At 36.3% G+C, this 26424-nt stretch overlaps 1 protein-coding gene across 1 annotated transcript in view; it reads left to right on the top strand.

Moving 5' to 3' along the window:
* Positions 1-18224, top strand: part of CFAP47 (cilia and flagella associated protein 47) — a 544336-nt gene extending 526112 nt beyond the window's left edge. The window contains exons 64-65 of the mRNA XM_081794138.1: positions 13520-13688; positions 17996-18224. Coding sequence (XP_081650264.1) covers positions 13520-13688; positions 17996-18208 — 382 coding nt within the window. The 3' untranslated portion in view covers positions 18209-18224. The remainder of the gene's footprint in view (positions 1-13519; positions 13689-17995) is intronic.
* The last annotated feature ends 8200 nt before the right edge of the window (positions 18225-26424 follow it).

Here is a 26424-nt window from a genome sequence, read left to right as displayed (position 1 = left end):
TTCATTTTCATTTGCTTCCTTCACCCTCCTCACTTTTTAAATGTAAATGTCTTAAATATTGTCATTATATATATTGAGCATCATGCCTGATGATGCTATAATTTTTGCTTCACTTGTAAAATATAATTGTAAAAACTCATGAGAAGGATAGTCCATTGTACTTACCCCTATTTTTCCTCACTCCATTGTTTTTCTTTCCTCCTGAAGAACCAGCCTCCTTCTATTTTCATTTATTTTTGTTAAAAGAACTTCCTTTAACTATTCTATAAGGTTAGCTCTGCTAGTGACACATTCACTTAGCTTTCCTTAATCTGATCCTGTCTTTACTCTCCCTTCATTATTGAAGAATATTTTTGTTTGATATAGAATTCATGGTTCAGAGTTCTTTTCTCTCATTAGTTGAAAAATATTGTGCCACTTCCTTCTGGCTTGCATGGTTTCTGAGGAGAAATGTGCTGTCATTAAATTGTTGTTCCCCTGTACGTAACATTGCATTTTCTCTAGTCTCTTTCAAGATGTTTTCTTTGATTTTAGTTTTCAGAAGTTTGCTTATGAGTCTTGTCATTTAATGTCTACTGTCTCCATTAGCTTGAGTTCAACGAAGAGAGGGACTAGGACTGTCTTGGTCAGTGCCAGACAATTATTAGATGATTAATAAGAGATGCTTAACAAGTATGCTTTGAAAGAATGAAAATCCCCAAGTATTTTGGTTTCCACGACAATATGTAACAGTGATTATTTCATATAAATTTGCCTCAAAATGTACTTAGGAACAAAACAAATGCTTGATGCATTTCTTAGGTTTCTGGTAAATACTAGCATACATAATTATTTGTGGTTTCTATTGAAAAATCTTGTAAAACTTTTAAAAACATTTTTTAAAATTCAGTCATAGTTTGTTAAGAAGTGTCTATTTGTATCCCTATTTACTGCATAAAACCATGACATCCATATATTTGGTGTCTTTGCAAAGTAAATTGTTTACTGTAATCAAGAAAATTTTTAATGGCTCAATCAGCTACAAATAAACACAGTTATGGGCATGATTAGAACTCTGCTCTTCTAATAACTTAATAAATATTCTTTACTGATTGGCCTGTATAACTTTCTCATTTTGGTCAGTTTTAAACTATCACCTTTGCAATCAGGAGTGCAAAAATGACTTTCTGTTTATTGGCAGGCAAGAAATTTTAATATCATAATTGTTTACTCTGAGAAAATTGCCTCTTGAGCAGGAAATCCATTTTCCTTCATCCTGTTTTATATGTACATCTGGCCTGCACAACACTTGGGCTTTGCCCACAGTCTTCATTATTACAGGTCTGTTTTAGATGATCTACAACATGTTTCCCTTACAGGTGAAAATTAACTAAAGAGAAGCAAGAGTTGCTCCCTAAAATATGAGAAAGTGAACTGATTTCATAACCTGTATGGGCCTTTAATGAGTAAAATGATCTTTATTCTTTCCCGGTTGTGGGAAATAAATAATTCATAGAGTTCAGACTATCTGAGCCATTGTATTCTATCCTTGTTAATATTAATTAATCACTGTGTAATATTATCCTGTGTTTAACTTAATGAAAAGGTAGAAACGAAAGCATTTGAATTCAAAATAACACAAATTCCATCCTTCATTGCCTTATTTGGGATTGCTTTTGACAGCTACAATTATATAATTCAATAATCAGTTATAAGAGATTACAGTTTTAAAAGTCTGAAAATTTGGGGTATACTTATAAAGGAAAACAGTCAATAAAGATATAAAATGAAATGTATGAGTTTTCTGGAAGAATAGCATCATGATTATTTCGTCTAAATTGAAAAATTACTCTCATTGGTCTATTTTCTCTCCAGATCTAATTGGAAACCCCTTGCATTTGCATAGTTAGTGGAAGAGAGACATCAACCAAGGCCCATGTTTACTGTCAGAAGGAGGAAAGACTATGCATGTTACATCCTACTGAATATCCATTTTAATTCAGATACCAATATGATTCATTCCCCCCAATGTCTTGGAAAATATCCTAGTTTGTATAGGCTCTGACCATATCTGTAAAAATATTTTACAAATATGCTGAACCTGATATTTTTTATGATACAAGGTCAAGATTGCATCTATGTCTCACTCAGCCTTCTCAAAGTAATAAATTAGGAGCTCAGTTCTCACTTTCCTGATTTCTTTACATTAACTTTTTTCTCAATTCAATCCCAACTGATTTGGAACATACTTTCATACTTTCAGTTGGTGTTTGGAAAAAAGTAAGACAGTTACAAAATCAATTTCTTCGAACTGCCATTGAATTTACTTTTGTGTTTTCACTGGGCATCTTGATTTTTTTAATATCTTGAGGGTTGTTTTTTTAATGCTACAACAGAAACTGTGTGGCATATGATTCAGTTTCTAAAACAATACACTTTTTTTATGCCCTTGTATATTTTTTAAGTCAGAGAATAAGGCAATTACGGCAATGTATTTGTGTAGAAGAAGCAAAAGGGAAACAATCATTCTTCTTTACAATTCTTTTCTGTGTTCAGTTTTAATTAATATTACAGATATTCTTTCAAGTGTTTTATGTAAGATTAGAAGCAGCTAAAAAATTTTTGAAAATAAAAATAAAATCAGAAGCAGCTAATATCTTTTATTATAATGTATTTCCAGAAGCATTAAGTGCCAAGAGAGTCTCAACAGAAATCTTAAATATACCTGTACTTTTATAGATTTCAATAAACATTTTCCTAGTGGATGATTGCATTTCTCAGAAATTTTAGGATATTTCATCATGTATGTCAAATGCACTCAAAATATGAAATAAAATTTGATTCTTATGTGCTGAACTCTGACAGCCCTCTTATATTGAGTAAATGAATTAAAGTTACTGAAATATCCAAAAATGCCAACAGAATATTTTCTAAAGTATAGATTTTAACTTTGTTCAGTTTCCACTCTGAAGATGTAATAATGCAACCCTTATATTATTGACACAGGAGGATTTTTTTAAAGATTCAACAGAAAATAGAATTGTCCTCATTAAACACATTTAGTGTGCAGATTTGGGATACATTTTTGGTACATTTTAATGGTTGAAGCTCTCTCATGAAGGTGCAATCACATATTGATCATGTCTACAGTCATCTGAAGGCATGACTGAGCTAGCCGATCAAAATGGTTAACTCTGACAGTTGGCTGTGGATGCTAGTTGTTGGCTAACAGTGCAGCTCTCGTTGGCAAATAGTGCCTACATGTAGTGGCTATATAACGTGTGTCTCAAGTAGTTGGATTTTGTACATGGTGACTTCTTCCTCATAGTATGCATTCCAAAAGAACCACATGGCATTTTCTGACATTGACCTAGAAGTTATGCAACATCACTTCAGCCACATCCTGTTGGTTACAAGAGAGTCACTATGCTGGCTTGGATCTATGAAAGGGAATGGAACGTAGGCCTCACATTTCAATGGCAGAAGTGTTAAAAGAATGTGTCAGTATGCTATAGTGGAATCTACTTACTTGAGTATTTTAAGCATCTTCTAAGTCAATAAACTCTCCCCAGGTTCCTCCTAGATATCATCACCAGCTGGAATTCTTCTTGAGTGACAAGGCTCAGATCATGGTGGGCAACATACCAAGCAGCAGAAGGGGGTGAATTTATTTTCTCTTCATGGATCAATTTTCTAGGGCATTTGAAAACTATGCTGTACCAAGTCTGTCTTTACATTTATATTAGGTGACTCATTGATGTAGATAAGCTACTGACTATATCCAGTTTACTTCCCATCTCTGAGGAGGCTATACCTGGTCAGGTGTTAGAAATCTCAAGTCATTCAGAAGATCTATGAAATTAGTGGGGGAACGTGTGAAAAAGAAACAAGATGGGTCAGGAAGACAGATTGACCTAACCATATTCAGCATTTGACAAGCTTCCCCACAAACCAACTCAGCATCTCCTGTTTTTTGTTCTTTTTGGGGTGTTTTTTTTTTGTTTTTCAGTTATCAAGAGTGAAGTAAGTTCTGAAGGTAAATGACCCTGTGCCCTAATGACTACCCATTTTTCTTGTTTGCTGAGCATACAGGGAAGGGAAAAGAGCAGAAAATACTGTATGGCAAGCCATGAAGTGGTAGCTATTCTGTCTCTTAAATTAATCCCTACAACATAGAATCTCCAGGCAAGGAGGAAAGAGAAGGAACCAAGAAAGGCTATTTTAAGAAATACAGTTCATTTTATATTTTCATTATTTAAAAGGACCATAGTTTGGGGCACCTGGGTGGCTCATTCGGTTGAGTGTCTGACTTCAGCTCAGGTCATGATCTCACAGTTACTGGGTTCGAGCCCTGCATCTAGTTCTGTGCTAACAGGTCAGAGCCTGGAGCCTGCTTCGGATTCTGCATCTCCCCCTCTCTCTGCCCCTCCCCCATACTCTCTCTCTCAATCTCTCTCTCTCTCTCTCTCTCTCTCTCTTTCTCTCTCTCTCTCTGTCTCAAAAATAAATAAACATTAAAAAAATTAAAAAGACCATAGTTTGTTGAGGGATAATTGTGGGTATGATGATTTAGAGATGCAAAATGTTCTGAAGAGTTCAGAGAAACACATAGGAGAATTCAGAGATTCAAAACAGCTTATCTATTGTTCTTAGTGATATTGTTATTTTAAAAAAAAACCCCTGAAAATAATGGGTTTTCAGTAAAGATCAGAGCTGTGTTAAATACAGGACAATATGAGTCCACTTAAGTTAATATTCGTTATCACCCCATTTTTCTTATTCCTCTGCTGCTCTACATTAAGAACAACACAGTAAACAAAATAGCAAATATGTGTTTCATTCCTACTAAATGTTTAGCATGTATAGAAGTATTTAATTTTTAAGATACTACTAAATAGGTATCACTGTATCCACTTTACCTAAACACACACACACGCACAAACACACATCTTTACACAATCACTGCAAAGAACAAAGCGAATTACCAGCTTTGGTAATGTGTAGTAGGCAGAGTGTCCATTTAGATAAGATGCCTCAGCTCCTGTCTCCTCTCCTCCAGTTGACACCTCAACAGAGAAACCCTTCTTCACATCCTATCTCAGCTTGGTATCCTATCAACCTCACATTCAGACCGTTCTGAGTTGTGGTAGGCTAGAGAACATGTCACACCTCCGAGCTATATTTTCAGTATCGGTAGCCCTGGGGACACTGATCAATATTTCTGTTCCTTTAGAGGTTTATAGCTAGCATTAACTTTGGCAGATGTAAGCAAAATAGGCACCCTACTGAACAGTATAATTTAAGAAATGCCGCATACTTGAAGGGTTAGTTTCTGTAAGTATCTGTCCTAACTGGGATTTGCAATTCTTCTGTCAGAAGTTTATTCTTTACTGTTAAGGTTGTTATTTTTAAATTTTTTTTTCAATTTTTTTCCAACTTTACTTAGGTATGATTCACAAATAAACATCGTATATATTTAAGGTGTACAACTCAACAATTTGATATACATATGTATTGTGAAATGATTCTCCAAATCACAGTAATTAACCTATCCACCTCACATAGGTACCTTTTTTGTGTGTGGCAAGAACACTAATGATTCACGGTCTTAGTAAATTTTGAGTATACAATACATTATTAACTATAGTCTCCATGCTGTACATTAGATCTCCAGAATTTATTTATCCTAGTCTGAAAGTTTGTACCCTTTGACCAAAATCCTCCCCTTTCTTCCAATCCCCAGCCCCTGGGCAATCACTGTTGTACTCTGCTTATATGAGTTCTACTTTTTTTAGCTTTTACTTATATGTGAGATCATGTAGAATTTGTTTTTCTGCATCTGGTGTATTTTACGTAGCATAACGTCCTTCAAGTTCATCTATGTTGTTGCAATGACAATGTTTAACTGTTTTCTTTATGGTTTAATAATATTCCACTTTATATATAAACCACATTTTCTTTATCCACTCATCTGTTGCTGGACACTTAGGTTATTTCTATATCTTGGCTATTATGACTAATGCTGCAATAAACATGAGAATGAAGAAACCTCTTTAAGATACTGATTTCATTTCCTTTAGATGTATAACCAGAAGTGGGATTGCTGGATCATATGGTAATTCAATTTCACTTTTTTGAGGAAACTTCATATTATTTTCCATAATGGCTGTACCATTTTTAAATCCCACCAACAGCATACAAGTGTTCCCTTTATATGCATGCCACTTATTTTTTTACTTCTTGATAATATCCATTCCAACAGGGGTGAGGTGATATCTCATTGTGGTTTTGATTTGCATTTCCCTGATGATTAGTGATGCTGAGCATTCTTTTCATATATTTGTTGGCCATATGTATGTCTTCTTTGCAAAAATATCTATTTAGGTCCTGTGCCCATTTTTAACAAGGTTATTTGAGGGTTTGTTTGTTTGTTTGTTTTTTGCTCTTGACTTGCATTAGTTCCTTATATATTTTGTGGTTTTTTACTGTTTATTTTTATTTGTGAGAGGCAGAGAGAGAGAGAGAGAGAGCATAAGTGGGAAAGGGACAGTGAGAGAGGGAGACACAGAATCTGAAGCAGTCTCCAGCATGTGGGCTGTCGACACAGAACCCAACATGGGGCTCAAACTCATGAACCATGAGATCATGACCTGAGCTGAAGTCAGACATTTAACGACTGAGCTAACCAGGTGCCCCAGTTTCTTATATATTTTGGATATTAGCCCCCAATCAGATACATGATTTACAAATATTTTCTCCAATTCCATAGGTTGCCTTTTCATTTGTTGATTTTTCCCTTTGCTGTGCAGAATTTTTTTCTTTTGATATAGTCCCACTTCTTTCTTTATTTTTGCTTTTGTTGCCAGTGCTTTTGATGTCGTATCTAAACAATCATTTCCAAGACAAGAAGCTTTTTCCCAGTGTTTTCTTCTTTTTTTTTTTCACAGTTTGTTTTTATGGGATTTAGGTCTTATATTTATGTCTTTCATCCATTTTGAGTTGATTTTTGTGTGCAGTGTAAGATAGGGATCCAATTTCATTCTTCTGCATGTGGTTATCCATTTTTTCCAGCCACATTTATTGAAAAGACTTTTTTTTTTTTTTTTTTTTTTTTTTGCCATTCAGGATCCTTTGACACTAAATGTGGATTTTACAATTTTTTTCCTATTTCTTGAAAAGATGACATTGGGATTTTGGTGGGAATTGGATTGATTCTGTAGATTACTTAGATTGCTTTGGGTAGTATGGACATTTTAGCAACATTAAATTGTTCCTGTCAATGAACATAGGGACATCTTTCTATTTATTTGTTTCTTCTTCAATTTCTTTCAACATTATCTTATAGCAGTGTACAGATCTCTAACCTCCTTGGTTAAATCTATTTCTAATATTTTATTCTTTTTCATGCTCTTTTAAATGGGATGGTTTTTCAATTTTTTTTCAAGTAGTTTCTTGCTATTGTATAAAAATGCAACTGATTTTTACATGTTGATTTTATATCTTGAAACTTTGCTGAATTCTAACAGAATCCTAACAGAGTCCTAACAGATGTTTTGTGTAATCATTCTCCATATACGATTATGTCATCTGCTAACAGAGATAGTGGTCTTAGAGGAACAGCTTTGGCTTTTCAGTGTTGAGTATGATGTTAGCTGTGGGCTTTTCATATGTGACCTTTATTATGTTGAAGTAATTTCCTTCTATTCCTAGATTGTTGAGTGTTTTTATCATAGAAAGGTGTTGAATTTTGTCAAATGCTTTTTCTGCATAGATTGAGATTATTATGTATTTTTATCCTTCATTCTGTGAAAGTGGTTTATCATATTGACTTTCTTATGTTGGACCTTCCTTATATCCTATGGATAAATCCTATTTGGACATGGTATATGATCCTATTAATGTGCAGTTGAATTCCATTTGGTGGTATTTGTTGAGGATTTTTGCATCTATATTCATCAGGGATGTTGGCCTGTAGTTTTTTTCTTGTGTCTTTTTCTGGTGTTGATATCAGGATAATATTGCTATAAATAAATTAAGTTTGGAAGTATTCGCTGCTCTGCACTAGCTTGGAGGAGTTTGAGATAGATTGGTGTTAATTCTTCTTCAAATATTTGGTAGAAGTCACCATCTGGTCCTGGGCTTTTCTTTGTTGGGAGGATTTTGATTACTGATTCAGTCTCCTTAGTATTGATAGATCTGTTCAGATTTTTTATTTCTTCATGATTCAGTCTTGGTAGATTGCATTTTTCTAGGAATTTATTCCCTTCTTCTCAGTTACACAATTTTTTGGGCATATAATTGTTCATACAGTCTCTTATGATTCTTTTTATTTCTGGAGCATCAGTTGTAACATCTCCTTTTTCATTTATGATTTTACTTATTTGAGTCTTCACTCTTAGTCTAGCTCAATGTCAATTTTGTTGATCTTTTCAAAAAACCTACTCTTAGTTTGACTCTTGGTTGATTTTCTTAATTCTTTCTTTGTTTTATTTCTGCTCTCATCTTTATTATTTCCTTCTTTCTGCTAACTTTGGGTTGAGTTCTTTTTTTTCTACCACCTTGAGGTGTAGAATTAAGTTGTTTACTTGAGATCTTTGTTCTTTTTTAATGTAGGCTTTTTTTCACCACAAACTTCCCTCTAAGTGCTACTTTTGCTGCATTATATAGGCTTTGGTATGTTGTATTTTCATTTTCATTTGTCTCAAGATATTTTCTAATATGTCTTTGATTTCTTCTTTGACTCATTGGTTGTTCAAGAGTTCGTTGTTTAATTTCCACACATTTGTTTATTTCTCAGTTTTCCTTCTGCTCTTAATAGCTAGTTTTATTCCATTGTGGTGGGAAAAGATAGCTGGTATAATTTCAGTCTTCTTAAGTTTATTCAGACTTGATTTGTGACTTAACCTGTGATCTGCCCTGGAGATTGTTCTATGTGCACCTGAGTAGAATGTAAATGTTGTGGCTGTTGGATGGAGTGTTCTGTATATATCTGTCAGACCATTTGGTCTGTAGTGTTGTTCCAGTCTTCTTTTTTCTTATTGATCTTCTGAGTTTTCCATCCATTATTGTAAATGGGGTATTGAAGTCTCCATTTTTTTTTTCAAATAGTTCATTGCTATTGTATAAAAATGCAACCGATTTTTACATATTGATTTTATATCCTACAACTTTACTGAATTCATTTATTAGTCCTAAGAGATTTTTTGTGTAATCATTCTACATATATGATTATGTCATCTGCTAACAGAGATAGTGGTCTTAGAGGAAAAGCTTTGGCTTTTCAGTGTTGAACATGATGTTATTTCTATTATTCTATTTGTATATTTCTCCCTTAATTCTGTCAATCTTTTGTACATACATTTAAGTGCTCTGCTGTTGGGCATATATATATAGACATGTATAATTATTATATCATTCTTATGAATTGATCTTGTCATTATATAATGTCCTTGTCTCTGGTTACAGAGTTTTATTAAGTCTATTTTGCCTAATATAAGTAAGGCTATCCACACTCTCTTTTGTTTACCATTTGCATGGAATATCTCTTTCCTTCCTTTAACTTTCAGCTTATGTGTATCTTTAAATCTAAAGTTAGTCTTTTGTAGACAGCATATACTTGTTTTTTACTCAATTAGCTCTGTGTCTTGTGACTGGGGTGTCTGTTTTATATTTAAAATAATTATTGGTAGGGAAGTACTTACTGTTGTCATTTTGTTGTTTTCTCTATGTTCTTTTGTCCATCTTTTCCTTTGTTGCTGTCTTCCCTTGTGTAGTTTTGATGGTTTTTTTAGTGACACACTTTGATTCCCTTCTCATTTTTCTTTTTGGTATCTTCCATAGGTGTTTGTGATTACAATGAAGATTACATAAAACAACTTACAGGTTAAAAAAATCTCTTTTAAGCTAATAACCACTTTAACTGAATACAAAATCTCTATACTTTGTTAGTGATGTACAGATTACACATTTTATATTGTGTACGATTAATACGTTTTATAATTTTTATTTTTTGTACTTTTGTCTTTTAACTTCTATGCCACAATTAAAAAATGGTTCTTATACCCCCATTACAGTATTCAGTGTTGTGTATTTTTCTTTGTATTTACCCCTACCAGTGAGCTTTGACTTTCAAATACTTTTGTGTTGCTGTTTAACATCTTTCCATTTTAATTTGAAGGACTCCCTTTAGTATGTTTTGTAAGACATGTCTAATGGTGATTAACTCCCTCAGCTTTTGTTTATCAAGAAATTCTTTATCTTCTTCATTTTTGAAGGACAGTTTTGCTAGATATAGTATTTTGGGTTGACAGTTTGTTTGCAGCAGTTTGAATATATCATCCCACTCACTTCAGGCTTACAAGGTTTCTACTGAAGAATCTGCTAATGGTCTTACAAGGGTGACCTTATATAAGAGGAATCCTTTTTTCCTTTGCTCCTCTCAAAATTATCTTTTTGTCTTTAACTGTTGACATTTTGATTGTGTGTTTCATTGTGGAGTTCTCTAGTTTCATCCCATTTGGAATATGTTTGGACTTCACGAGTCTATGTTTCTTTCCTTCCTCAGATTTGGGAGTTTTTTGGCATTATTTCTTTTAGTAAGTTTTCTTGCCCTCATTTCCCTCTTCTTTTGAGACTCATTACATATATAGTGGTCCACTTGATGTTGTTATATAAGTCATTTAGATTTTATTTACTCTGTTTCATTTATTTTTCTTTTTGTTCCTCTAACTGAATAATTTCAAATGACATGTCTTTGAACTCCCTAATTCCTTCTGCTTGATCATATATATCCATGGTTGAACCCCTCTAGTGAATTTTTCAGGTCAGTTATTGCCGTCTTCAGCTCTAAAATTGGTTTGCCCTTTTTTATATTTTCTGCCTCTTTGTTTTGTTCATGTATGGTTTTCCTGAAAGTGTCGAACATCTTCATGACAGTTATTTTGAATAATTGGTCACTAATTCCCACACTTTCATTTCTTTATGGTGTGTTTCTAGAGATTTCTTTTGTTCCTTTAACTGGGTAATTTTTTTCCTGTTTCTTCATGTTCTTTCTAACTTCGTGTTGGTATTCACACATTTGGAAAAATAGCTATCTCTCTCGGTCTTTATGGACTAGCTTCTTGCAGGGAAAGATCTTCACCACTTAGACCAAGTGGGGATCCTGGGGACCTCTCAGATTTTTTTTGTGAGTATATCTCTCTGAACTTGTGTGTGAAGATTACTAATTAAAGGAGTTTGCTGGTTTCTTTTTTTTTTTTTTTTCAGGTGTTCCTAACTTCTTGCTCTTTTGCTCTCTGTCTTCTATACTACAGGCACTCTGAAGCAGCAGCACACCACCCAGATCTTTATTTTCCCCCTCAGCAGCCTCCAGGCATCTAGATTTTGCCACGTTCTGTCAGTTTTCTGAGACAAGATAGAAACCAGAACCTTGAGCAGCACACTGAAAATCCAGAAAATTGGACACATGTTCCACTCTTCTTTTTCCACACTTAGGGAGAAGATTTTGAGCTGTACAATTTCTGTCTGCTCTACCCTGGCACCTCTGGAGCACTACCACCCTGCCCACTTTGTTTCTTAGAAGCCCCCATGCATCTTCAGTGTGTCAGGTCCCATCAGGACTTCAAGATAAGCAAGACAGAAGCCAGTCTCTTGGGCAGCTGTCCTCACATTCCAACCAGAAGTCCAATTGTTGGATATCTGGTCCACCCTTCTGTTTCCTTCCCCAGGGAGAAATGGAAACTGAGAATTTCTTCCTAATCATGTGGTGTTGCGCTGGTGAGGAGGGCAGACTGTGCTGAGAGCATGCCACTGATTTTTCTACTGACTTCCAAACAGCTGATTTTGTGCTCCCCTGGAAGACAGAAGCCTCTCAACTGGTTTCTGAATGTCTCACAACTGGAATTGATCTTTGTATTGTTGTTGCTTGCGAGAAAAGAGGTTCTGGGTCTTCTGTTCCACCAGAACCCCTGAGTATTCTGTTGTATACATTCATCTTATTTATTGCATCATGCGTCATTGCCTAGCACTGGTAGTAAGATGTTTTAAAACAACAACAATATTTCTCAGAGGGTTGATGGGGGGTGGGAGGGAGGGCAGGGTGGGAGGGAGGGCAGGGTGGGTGATGGGTATTGAGGAGGGCACCTTTTGGGATGAGCACTGGGTGTTGTATGGAAACCAATTTGACAGTAAATTTCATATATTAAAAAATAAAAAAAAATAAATAAAAAATAAATAAATAAAAAAAAAGAAAAAAAATTAAAAAAATAAAAAAATAAAACAACAACAATAGGGGCGCCTGGGTGGCTCAGTCGGTTGAGTGTCCGACTTCGGCTCAGGTCATGATCTTGCGGTTTGTGAGTTCGAGCCCCATGTCGGGCTCTGTGCTGACAGCTCGGAGCCTGGAGCCTGCTTCGGATTCTGTGTCTCCCTCTCTCTCTCTGCTCCTCCCCCACTTGTGCTCTGTCTCTCCCTCTATCAAAAATAAATAAAAAATGTAAAAAAAAATTTTTTAAAACAACAATCATAATGACTGACTGTATTAATATTGATTAATCCATATAGAGCATTTGCCACATGTCAGGTACTGAGCTAATAGCTTTATAGGGGTTATTACCTTCATTGAACAGGTATGAAAACTGAGGTCCAAAAAGGTAAGTTGTTTCAAGTTATGCACTTAGATGGAGCTGGGATTCCAGTCCAGGCCATCCATATCCATAGTCCACTTTCTCAAACCCTCTGCGACGATACTCAATACATTTGCTAGGTGGATCACTGAGTCCCGACCAGAATCTCGCACCTCCTCTTCTGTGATTCATTGTTGGATCTGTTCTAGGAAACCGTTCTTTGCCTTCTACTTGCATCTCCCCTGTTCCTTTGGTTACAAAATTCCTCATGTACAGCCTGCCATGCAGCGTGCTCCTCCCCTGCTTTATTCTACCAGAGGAGTTTCTCAACTTCTCTCTCAGTCCTCATCTCAGATATAATCAACCTTAATGTGAAAATGGTCACTTGAATCCTAAATGCCTCTCCGTTCACTTCAGATCATAGCAACTCCTCTTCAGGCTCAAGAATCTTTTAATAAACCTGCAAAGTACTTTCATCTCACTTCACAAGTGGAAAGCTAAAGGAAAGTGAGCAATCACATTGGAATAGTCATAAAAACAAAGGCTTCCTGATGGCTGTTCTAGCCATGCATTTTAGATATGAATTTATTTACAAATGATTGCATTTTAATTTGGGACATTGACTTCTCCACATTTTTATAGGGACAGCATTTTATTCTTTGTACAATAAAAACATAAGACATAATTTAAAAAAATCTTTAGAATTCCATCTTGTCACCCTGGGAAGAATGACATTGTTCAGTAATTTTAAAAATGCCTCCTCACCATGATAAAGTAACAAGCATCAGGCTCACAGATGCATGGCAGCATTAATGTTTAACTGTAGTCCTGTGCAACAGGATATAAACTCTATCCATCAAGTTCTCACAAAGAGTAATGATAAAACTTAAAGGTTACTATTTGTATTTTTGTTCTAGAAATCCTGAGCCATTCACTGCATACTTCCTACCTGGCAGTGATCCTGAGTTTTTTGTAAAACCTAAGGTTGGAAAACTTCTTCCTTTTGACACTGAAGGAACTCTCATCGTTGTGGGTTTTAAACCCCGAATGTACAGTAGGAAGTACAAAGCAACATTAGCAATACAGGTAAAGTGATTTGTATATTCACATATTGTTTTCTGTAATAACCTATTCAAGAACTTCAGGTGATTTGAGATAGAGATTTTGGAATCTTTGATGAAGCCATAAGGTATTGCCAAAATGTTAAAGTCTAAAATGAAGAAAATTAGGGGTGCCTGGATGTCTCAGTCGGTTAAGCATCTGCCTCTCGACTGCAACTCAGGTCATGATCTTGTGGTTCGTGGGTTCAAGCCCTGTGTTGGGCTCCATGCTGACAGTGTGGAGCCTGCTTGGGATTCTCTCTGTCTCCCTCTCTTTCTCTGCCCCTCCCCTGCTCTCTTGTGCTCTCTAAAAATAAATAAATAAACTTAAATAAATAAAATGAAGAAAATTAAATAGAAGATAAAATTTATTTTTAATTGAGAAAAACAATGTAAAGTGGGCCATTAATATAAAAGTCTGCTCAAGTGATCATCTTAATAAAGTTAAGGTAAACACAATTTTGAAAATTTATGCAGCAAGCAAAATTTCTCCATAAGATTTCACACATGTATTTTGCTAATAGCTTCTAGGCTAAAGACAGCTTTCAAACTATTTATGAAAAGATGCCTATTGCCAGTGTCTATTTTCAGTAGCACAGACACAAAGGACGTGTAGTTATGTTTCAAGACACAACCACTGGTGCCAAAGTGATTACTAGACTTCTAAATCAGACACTAATTAGGCAGTGCAACGGGCAGAAAGATGTGTTGTTGCCCTTTTAATGAATAGAGAAAAGAATAATGTTGAATATTTCTTGAGAAAATTGTTTATATTTTTCATCTTTCTGGGAGTTTTTACAACCCAGGTAATAACAATACAAAGCCTCTGGGGCCTTGCCGCACATTGCCCTTTGCTGTATTGATGCTTGGTTTAAAATGATCATATTGTACCTATTTCTTAAGAAATAATGACATACTCTTACTCTAAGGGATTAAATGATATATTTAAAAGCAGGTTTACAAACGAAAATGATGTTTATTTTACCTAGTGCACAGTTGACATTTTTGAAATGAATTACTTTGGAGGCCTTCCCAAGATAAGCTGTGCCTGTTTTCCCTATGTTGATTTGACAATTAAATCACTGGCAGCAGAACTGAAGGGTTTCTGTGAGAGAGTAAGTTGACATATGGGATCAAATGAAAATATGAAATTTTCATTTAGTCTGAAGTGGTACAGTTTGATAAAGCTTATGTGGGAAAAAATTGATATTGAAATGTGTTGAAGAAATCACTTTTGTTGACTCTATTTTTATTTTTGAAAATTCCAAATGTGAATATGAAGAAAGTGAATAATTACTCCACATACACTCATCATCCAGGGTGAACACTTATCAAATCAAGGTCACTTCAAGTGTATTCCCACCCCCTTCCCCATATTCCATATTATTTTGAAGAAAATCCCAGACATCATATTATCTTCAACTATTTCCTATTAATCTCTAAAAGACCAAAATCATAACCATGATACCTTTATCACATCTGAAAATTAACAATAATCCCTTAGTATCACAACATATCAAATCTCCATTTAGTGTTCAAATTTCCAATTGACTCACACGTCTCTTATTTTTTAACTTAAAAAAAGTATTAACTTATAAGAAGTTGCAAAAATAGTACATAAAGTCCTATGAATACTTCTCCCAGCTTTTCCCAATGGTGAGATTTTATAGAGCTACAGTAATATATCAAAAGAAGGAAATTGACATTGACAAAACATTGTTAACTAAGCTAGAGGTCTTCTTCCTCCACGTATATGTGGTGTGTGTGTGTGTGTGTGTGTGTGTGTGTGTGTGTGTGTGTGTGTATTTCCAGGCAATTTGAACCCATGTGTAGATCTGTATAACTACAATCACAACTGACATACAGAACTCTTCCAACACAACTGAGAGAATTGGTAACATTGTGGAAACTGTGTCATGCTCTTTATGGTCACGTCCAATACCATAACTCCTCCTTTACCGCAGCAACTGCTAATCTTTTCTCCATCTCTATGATTTTCTAATTTCTAGAACATTACATGAATGGAATCATACTCTGTGTGACCTTCTGAGATTGGCTTTTTATGCTGAGCATAATGCCCTCGAGATTCATAAAAGTTATTGCAGATATCAAATCAATGATTTTGAAATCATGATTAAAACATTATCTTTCTGACTCAAAACCCTGCTCTTAATGACATCTCACATGATGTGTCACATGATGTCTCACACGATGTCTCACATGACGTCTCACATGATGTCTCCCATGATAAATGTGAAGAAGTTTTAAAGTTTCATTATCTAAATAAAAATTACCCTGCATATGGTAGTATCATCTTTTAAGCTATTGATGTTAAGCATTAAATCAATTAATACTTATATATGAAACATATGATCTTCATTGTGCTTTACTTAGAAACAAAAATTAGGATCTTTAAGAACACTTTAGTTAAATATTAGCCCACACAAACTTCAACAACTAAATTAGCAAGCTTCATAAGTTCTCTTTCAATTAAACCATATTTAGAATGATTAAAAACTGCCTTTTCCCCACTATTAAAGAAGGCATATATCACTAGTTTTGAGAGACTTAAGTAACTTGGTCAGACTGTTTACAAAAAGCAATGTCACTCAAAGAGAATAGGTAGTCCACTCAACTTTCCATGGTTGACATAATAAATCTTAAGTAGTCTATACAAAAATGTGAAAGCTACCAAAATTATCCAAGATAAAACATATGCTTGTGCAAAAGTAACATAGATGGACCTGTTATAGCTAGAGACATAACCAGACATAAGTAATATGTATATAAATACATTGCTTTTATGGGAATAAATCATTGTCATAAAACTGTAAGAAATAGAATATATATATATTTTATGTATAGAATATATATTTTGGTTTGTATTTCCTCTTAAGCAAAAATCCAAAATAAGGATTCAAATCCAAGTAGCACATTTGCTATGTGATCTAAAGAAACAGATGCAGGGAAGCCAAGATGTGAGACAGAAAAGGAATAAAAACCAATAAAGAGTCCTTTATCAAGTCAATTACCATAGTGGGCAACTGGAATTTCATCTTACAGAATTTCTATGGAAAATAGTGTGGAAGACACACTGTAGACTATTTACATCAATGGGGCTAGAGAGTTGGGGGTGTTTTTACACCAATCGAACATCCTTATGTGAAGGAAAATGTTATTTAACCCAGTTATAGTATAGTTTTTGGTTTCGCTTTTACCTCTTTGATTCTGAATACACAATTACTATGAGCACTGGATGGAAGAGCCAGTTAACAATTAAAATAGGGTCATTCCAGGTGTGCAAGAAAATCCTGCACTTAACATTCTTCGATGGATATCACATTACCCCTTACACCCTGACTCATGTTATTGCAATATTCACTTAGCCTGGATTTATCCTGAATGAGTTTTCGGAACACACGTGATCCTAATCTTATCGTGGGGAAGAAGGCCTAGATAAACACAGCATCAGGAAATTCTGCAAGAGCAGTGGGATTTAAGTATGAACATAAACATGCAGAAAATGCTAGGCTTTGTAATTCACTTCTGCCGTCCTGTGCATATATACAGAAAAACCAAAAACGATGGATCTTTAAAGAAATCCCTAAGTGGTACTAACTTGGATTTAGATTATGACTGTCATTAATGATTTTATACAATGCTCAGTAATTTCAAATCGTTGTATTATTTATAGACTTTCATAATCTAAAAAAACAGAAGCTCGACATATTTTACCAGTCCATTCTATAGCCACAGTTAAATTCTCATGGATAAGTTCATCTTGGAAGGCATGGTTTCCATTAGTTATGTAGTTCATGCTGGGCAACAGTTTCATGCAAAGAAAATAGATTGCTTCCCCTTAGATCATATGAATGCTGAGTTCACCCTTGGTGCAGACCTCTATCTCTGAGGGACCTTGTAGTGAGTGGTTCTTTTTTTTTTTTTTAATGTTTATTTATTTTGAGAGGGAGGAGGAGAAGGGGAGAGAGAATCCGAAGCAGGCTTTGCAGTGACAGCATAAAGCCCGATGCAGGGCTCGATCCTACAAACCATGAAATTGTGACCTGAGCCAGAATCAAGAGTTGGATGCTTAACCAGCTGGGTCACCCAGGTGCCCCGTGGTTCTTAATTCATAAAACCAAATGCTTTCCTGAATTTATTTTCCATGTTAATTATCTATTACCAGCACACTTTCAGTTTTGTACCTTTCCCATACCTTGCATGGAGAAGAGAGAAGGTATTCTCTCAATCCTTGAATATTTCATGTGAAATTTCTCCTCTCTTTGTTTCCAGACACCGGACATGTACTGGTTGTATGGTATCAATGGGTTACCTCAAGTTACCAAGCCACCGATGAATGTCAAAGCCAAAGTTGACACTACTAACAAGATGTTTGATAGAAGGCCAGTTGGTCAGCACAATTTTATCCGTGAAAATGCTAAACTCATAAGGACAGGGGTGTCCTCTACCATCAAGGGTGCGCCTTTGATGTTGAAGAATAAATAAATACTTTTTCCCAAAATATTTCTTGAGCTTCAGTAGAATTGAACATATTTTCATGATTGTTCTTTCGTCTTCTGGAATATTTCTAAGGAGTAACATTTCAGTTATAATAGGCTTTCTCTACTTTTTAAACTGACTAAATCTATTCTCTGAATGTGTTATACCTGATTTCTGTTATGTGTATCTTTGAAAATAGACTGGTTGCAAATTATTGGGATTGGTTCCCTTTTAAGTTACAGAGTACATTTGTAGCAAAAGAAAAATGATTTCAGCTTAGAAATCCATGCACATAAGTATATGTAGTCCATATGCTTCTACAGTGAGTCTTTAAACAATATAGATATATTTCAAAATGATCCTGGAGAAAATTCATTTTCTCAAAGTAAAAGAGAGCATTTTGCTCGATAGTTGTCAGTCAGAAAAATATAATAATAAATAGCAAATACGGACCATCTTTAAGACACTTTGGCACAAAATGACTGGCTCTGCCATGAGTTAGTCATTCATATGATTTTAAGCAAATCGCTTCCCCTTTTTGTGCCCTATTTTCTTACGTGCAAAACAAAAGAACTATACCAGGACAAGAATTTGCAAACCATAGATCTAGTCTTCCACTTCTTTTTATACCCCTACTAACAAATAAGAGACTTTTGCATTTTTTAATGGTTGAAAAAATTAATAGAAGAATATTAAGTAACACAAGAAAACTGCATAAAATTCACATTTTATTGTCTATAAATAAAGTTTTACGGAAACATAGCCACAGTCATTTCTTTGTGTATTGTCTGTGCCTGCTTTTGCGCTCTAACAGCAAGCTTCAATGGACAGAAACCATAAAGCTACAAAGTTTAAAATATTTACTCTCTGGTACTTTATAGAAAAATTCGGCAACCCTGTACTAGGTCAGAAATGGCCTTTAGGAATCACTGTAAGTGGACTGATTATAATTTCTTCACATGGTGTTAAGTGGAATTCTAGGGAAACGTCTATGCAGTCCATTAGTCTTGTCTGCAGATACTCAAGTAGAGGAGAGTAGAGGCCCATGTGTCCCAGATTTTTCTTCCCCAAAAAAGGACAAAAGCTAAAATTCTGTGAGTCTTCAAAAGCTTCTATTGTTCTCTGGCTCTCTAAACATGTTTCTTTGAGTATAGAGTCATAGATTATTTGTCTGTCCTTTCTTCTGCCATAGCGTATGTGGGAGGAGGGGTTTGGTCAGTCTCTGAGTGTATTTCTCACAAAGCCTTTATAAAACTTCTCCAAATCCTTAGGAAAGTAAAATCATATTTGCCATGAATGTATGAAGAGATCTAAGTGCTGTTATATTTTGGTGTTTATGGTAATGCATTATATTTACATAATCTTAAACCTTCTTATATTGATCGTTCCAAGAATCACAACTGCTCTCCTATCTGAAGTGCTCCAATAATTTGAAACTGTCACACTGTACACTTTCCACTATTTCTTAGTCCAGCACTTGTGACTATCAATGGTTCCTAAGGCCAAAAGGCATCACATTAATTCAGAGACTAGAGCAGTTACATGGGGAATAGAGTGAATAACCAGAAAGAAGTCTAACAATATCCACAAACTTCTTCCTTATCTCTAGAGGACAAGTAACATACTATAGTGTGCCGACATTTGTGGCTTTATATTGAAAAAGGAGTCTAAAAAGGCAGTAGGAGGTTTTACCTGGAGTTTCCTATTTGGGGACTTTAATTTTCTCTTTAGCAAGTGAATTTCCTATAGAATGAAAGATAAGATTTTTCTGGAATCTAAAGGTTCCATGTGTGTTGACACTGCACATTTAAATTTTTTTTAATGTTTTTTTAATTTATTTTTGAAGGAGAGAGAGAGAGATAGACACGGCATGAGCGGGGGAGGAGCAGAGAGAGAGGGAGACACAAAATTTGAAGTAGGCTCCAAGCTGTGAGCTGTCAGCACAGAGCCCGACATGGGGTTCGAAGTCACGAGCCGTGAGATCATGACCTGAGCCGAAGTCGGATGCTCAACCGACTGAGCCACCCATGTACCCCATGTTTTAAAAAGTACATAATGCTGGGGCACCTGGGTGGCTCAGTCAGTTGAGCATCCGACTTCGGCTCAGGTCATGATCTCGTGGTTTGTGACTTTGAGCCCCAGTCAGGGCTCTGTGCTCACAGTGTGGACTCTGCTTGGGATTCTCTCTCTCTCCCTCTGTCTCTGCCCCTCCCCCACTTGTGCGCCTGCTCTCTCTCTCTCTCAAAATAAATTTAAAAAAATAAAAATAAGAAATACATATGCTGATTTATCATTGTAGAATCCTTGAACCTTGGTCAAAGATCTGTTAATTTACTCATGTGTTTATGCCTTTACTTAATAAAACAGGTGCTAAGTATTTCTCCAAGCTAGGGTCTGTGCTCAACCTTGATTTAAAAACAAACGAGCCCTAATCAGACCTTTAGTGCAAGTGCCCCCTCACTAATGGAGAAGACAGATGTGAGCAGGTAGTTTCCAGACCATATGGAAGGTGCTGTGACTGAGATCTTGTAAAAACACAGAGGTAAGGCCCTGCCGATGGAGTGAGAAAAGGCCTCAAGGAAGATGTTCCATATGGAGTTGGAGTCTCCCAGGTATGAAAGGGGAGTATGACCCCAGACTGGGAGAAGGAACATGTGCCGAAGCAGACAGATGTGACAGAACATAGCATACCCAGGGACAAGCAGTGGTTGGTGGTGAGGATAAATGATTTGGGGAGTGGTAGAAAATGTGGAGACAAGTGTAGGTGGGAACACAGGAGCTTGAAGTAACTCACATTCTTAGCTCAGGGACTATATGGAATGAAGGGGTAAGAAAATGGATTCAAATTTGGATGCATTACTTTAGGTAAATATAGGATATGTATACTGAAATGGCCAGTTAGCAGATGGATATATTCATATGGAACTTAGAACATGGGTTTGATGCTGATACAAGTTTTATGACTTATTGGTGAATCGTTAGGAGTCAAAAGCAAAGCTGTACAGGATAATGCTTAGGGAAAGCTTATAAAAGCACTGGTTCTCAAACTCTAGTATGCAGTAGAATGATCCGAGCTGCCTGCTAAAACTGCAGAGTGTGAACAGAAACATTTGAAATGAAGTAGGAATGTCAGGGGGCCCTAAAATGGAGGTGGGAGGCCACTGGGGAGGCTGGTCTTATGCACATCCACACCTGGGGGGGAACATGAACTTTTAGACTGTGCCAGTCACAAACTGCCACAGGCTGTTGGAATTCTCAGAATGAGGCTTAGTTTTCTTTACTACAACCTAGCAACTAGCACAGTAATCAACCTATCGTATATAGACCAATGCTAATTATTTTTGCCTATGCCAATCATAATTCTTTCAATACAGTTTACATAAGCCTGCTGTTTTTGCCTCTATAAACTTTGTCTTTCTCTTCCTTCCTCGTAGCACATTTTAGGCTCCTACCGAATCCGTGCCTCTGGTATTCGAATTCCTAAGGACCCCAAATAAACTTTTGGTTTGCTTTGCAGCCTCAGTTCTTTCTTGTTTGGCAGGAGTTTTTACAGGGGTTACTCTTCTTCATTCTGATTCAGTATATTTGGGGCTAGAAGCAAGACTCTGCATTTTAATATGTGCTTAGGTGTTTCTAACGTTTGCACATTAAGATACAATATTGAGGAAGAGAAGAGGGGCATGGATAAAACTCTGAAAAAACATTTAAAGAGTAGCAAGCATAGCAAAGAGGCCATGGTGTAAACCAAGAAGATATTGGCTAAAGAGAGGAAAAACACCTGGATCCTGCTCCTGACTTTGGGGTACACCAGTCAGGGCTCTTGTCCCCGCTGAGCCAACCAACGACAGAACATAGTTCCTAGAGAACAGACAGGACAAGGTGGGGTAATTGCCACTGGGAAAGAAAGGGTTAAAGGGGGATTGTAAGAAACCTGGGGAAAGTTTTGAGCCTAATCCAACCTCCCTGTTGACACATTGTTGAAAGATACTTGCAGGAAGAAAAAAAAAAATGTTTTTCATTTAGGGTTTTTCTTCTAACCAAAACGAATATTGTAAGGTTTTGTTTGTAGCAATTGTTGACTGGGAACACAGGCAGAGCTAAAATAAAAGCATTTATTTGGTGTCTTAGAATTGCAATTTGGGGAGCACAGATTTGGGCAGCAACCGAAATTGTGTCCCCTCAGGGAACAAAAGTGAAAGGTTTTTAAAGGCAAAGGGGAAAGCTTTTATCTGTTGTTTACAAAGGTTTGTGATTGGTGTTGGTGGCATGAAACTAATAATCTTGGGCTGACTGTAATTGGTTGCTAAGGCTATCACTAGGCAAAGGAGCATGCCTATAACAAGTTGCAGGTGTTCAGGCTGAGTCCTTAGAGTATTTGGGTCTGGTCCATTTCTAAAGTTCATGCTTCTGCCAGTGAGGACGTGCAGAAGGCCCACCTCCTTAATGGCCTCCCGGCTCCATTTTAAAACCCCTGGATGTAAGTGAACCCATTTCATTTCACCTTTCACACAACTTCTTTCAGTCTTTTTATTTCTAAAAATGTCTTCATTTTGTCCTTTCATTTTTTTTCCTTGTTTTTTAAATGTTTATTTATTTATTTTGAGAGAGAGCGCGAGCAAGCGAGTGAGCATGCGAGGGGCAGGAAGAGAGAGGGGAGAGAGAGAATCCCAAGCAGGCTCTGCACTGTCAGTGCACGGAGCCTGGTGTGGGGCTGGATCTCGTGAACAGTGAGATCGTGGCCTGAAACTGAAATCAAGAGTCGGATATTTAACTAACTGAGCCACCCAGGTACCTTGTCCTTACTTTTGAATTACACTTTTTCTTAGTATACAATTCTGAGTTCATTATTATTTTTCTCCTAAGCACTTTGAAGCTATTTTCCTTTTTCTTTTTTCTTTTTTTCAAGTTTCTTTTAGTAATCTCCACACCCAACATAGGGCTTGAACTCATGACCCCAAGGTCAAGAGTCGCTTGCTCCAGCTGAGCCAGCCAGGCACCCCTGAAGCTATTTTCTATGACCTTTCAGAGAAGTCTCCTGTATGTGAAGTTTTTAGCTTTTAAGTGAACTTACATTTCTTTTTAGCTTTAAGAATTTTTTCTTTCATTGTTGATTTCCTAAAAAGTCTCGATTATGTATCTAGCAATGGATTTATCATGTTGTTATATTATTATTAGTATTATTCTACTTGGTACTCAAAGTGCACTACCAATTTGAATACTTTTATCTTTCTTCAGTGTCAGAAAATTCTCAGTTGATATCTTATCGCATATTCCTTGTCTGCCATTGCCTGTATTCTGTATACTGGGAAAGGCATCCCAAGAGATCCAGGCCTAAAGTTTAAGTGTAAAGGATTTCAGTAGATCTTGGAGTCGTAATGGCTTGTGTGTATATTTTACCACTTTTATCTCTTTGCTGTGTGGTAGGTGAAGTATTCAGTGCTATCTTCCAAATCAGTAATAATTTCTGCAGTAATGTTCTTTTTAGAGTTTATCCTATTGATTTTATTGTCCATATTGATAATTATTATTTCTCATACTTAGTATTTTATATTTACCTCTTTAATAAATGTAACTTCTTGTTTAATATTTTCTTGTTCACTCTTGAATGTTAAGTTTTTATCTGAGTAGCCCAGCCGTGCTTACTACAAAACATTTCACAGGCGTGAAAGAAAACCGAGAGGCAGAAACTTGCAATGAGTCAGGATTGTCTGGTACTGGACAATGAGTGTTAAGAGTATGGTGGATGTACTAACAGGAACTAATAAATCACCCCCATCCTCTGATACTGATGTAGGAACTTTTGACATCTGTGTAACAGAGAGAGAAGGTCATCCTTATTACATGTACAGGTGAGCAGTATTTGTGTGACACCAAGAAAATGTTCATCCAAAGTTACCTGCTTCATTCATGCCTATAATTCTGTTACCAGTAGTTCCATGTTGCACATCACCTCTTTCAAAAGGCAAATATCACTGGATCCTAGATACAAGTCCGCAATATCCATGTTAATCCTCACATGAGCCCACAGTCAGTTGGCTAAAGAGCAAGGGACTGATCTGGGAAAAACCATCAGATTTCCTCTCTAGAAATTTGGCATTGGAACTGGAGAGACTCTTTTGGTCTCAGTTATTTGATTAGGTAAACTTTGGTGCTGAGGGGTAGCAATGTACACAGCAGGCAAAACGTCAGTAAGTCCCGACTTCAGAGGGGGAAAGAAGTTACATGTTCGTGGAGAGACAAACTGGAGATGCTATGATATATCTTCCTTACCATTCCGGTGGCTTGTTCACATCACTGGGGAGGTTGGTCTATATTCCTCTCCTTGAATTACACCTGAATCCTGACAGATAGCTCCTTTACGCTTCAAATTCAGGTGTTAATTCTTTACTCTGAATCTGTTTAAACAGGAAGCACAAGAATACTAATATATGGCATAAGGGATATAGGAGGTTGATGGCCTCCACATTTCACTGGAGTCAGATCAAGTTGGGGATGAGGGAGGTAAGGTATAACCAGATACAGAAATAAATACCAGGAAGTACCTTATTTATATATCTGAGTCAAGTACTTGTTTTTTTTCATTCTCACACGTTTGTGTTGATGTGTGATAAAATACACATAAAATTTCCCTTTTTAACCACTACATACATTCACATTGTGGTTTAACCATTACCAACATCTGTCCCAGAACCCTTCTCATCTTTCCAAACTGAAACTGCATTCCCATTAAACAGTAACTCCAGTTCTCCACTCCTTAGAGCCCTGGCAACCACCAGTTCTACTTCAGTCTCTCTGAATTTGACTACTCTAGGTTCTTCACATAAGTAGAATCATATAGCATTTATCCTTTTATTACTGGCTTATTTCACTTAGTATATTGTCCTCCAGGTTCATTCATGTTGTAGCATATGACAGAATTTCCTTATTTGTATTTATTTTTTAAAGCTTATTTATTTTGAGAGAGACGAGAGAGAGAGAGAGAGAGAACGAGAGCATAAGCAGGGGAGGGGCAGAGAGAGAGAGAGAGAGAGAGAGAGAGAGAATCCTGAGCAGGCTTTGCACTGTGAGCGCTGAGCCCAACATGGGGTTTGATCCTACAAACCAGGCGATCATGACCTGAGTAGAAACCAAGAGTCAGGCACTCGACCTACTGAACCACCTGGGTGACCCAGCATTTCCTTATTTTTAAAGCTGAATAATACTCCACTGTATGCATACACCACATTTTGTTTATCCATTCATACATCAATGGACACTTGGGTCACTTCCATATTTTGGCTGTTGTGAATAGTGCTGCTATGAACATGGGTGTACAAATATCTGGGACCTTGCTTTCACTTATTGGGTATATACCCAGAAGTGGAATTGTTGGATCATATGGTGATTCTGTTTCTAGTTCTCTGAGAAACCACCATACTCTTCTCCATAGTGCAGCACCATTTTACACTTGCAACAGCAATGCACAAGGGTTTTCGATTCATGCACATCCTTGTCAACTGAGTTGGTAAATGTGTGTATGTGTAGATCTTCTTTTGCATTATTTTTTCCCTTGTTAACCTGATGCCTGCAGGGTCTGTAATGATACAACCTATTTTTTTCCAACGGTTAGAAAAATACTAGTTTCTCCCTATTTTTCTTCTTGTTATTTTTAATTTTTTCTCTGTTTACTCCATTGTTTCTCTGCTTTCTTGGCCTACTATGGGTTACTTGTACATTTTTTAAATCCCATTTTGATTGATCTAAAGGGTTTTTAAGAGTACCTCTTTGTATAAGTTTGTTATGGTAGCTTTCTTATATATTTGTAACATCACAGTCTGCTGGTATCATCATTTTATTGGTTTGAGTGAAGTATAGCACCCTTACCTCTTTTTTTCATGTTTATTTTTGAGACAGGGAGAGAGAGAGGGAGAGAGACATAGAGAGAGAGAGAGAGAGATGGAATGCGAGCAGGGGTGGGGCTGAGAGAGAGGGAGAAACAGAATCTGAAGCAGGCTCCAGGCTCTGAGCTGTCAGCACAGAGCCCAACACAGGGCTCGAACCCACGAACTACAAGATCATGACCTGAGCCAAAGTCGGATGCTTAACTGAGTCACCCAGGCACCCCTCACCCTTACCTCTTTTTATCCTCCTTTATTATATACTTAAAAGAATTTTTTCTCTACATGTATTTGGAGCCATATCAGATAGTGTTATAATTTTTTCATCCAACATCACCATAATTT

This window comes from Panthera onca, chromosome X (genome assembly GCF_046562875.1).
Source record: "Panthera onca isolate mPanOnc1 chromosome X, mPanOnc1 haplotype 2, whole genome shotgun sequence".
Lineage (NCBI taxonomy): Eukaryota > Metazoa > Chordata > Mammalia > Carnivora > Felidae > Panthera > Panthera onca.
This window is presented reverse-complemented; position numbering and strand designations above follow the sequence as displayed.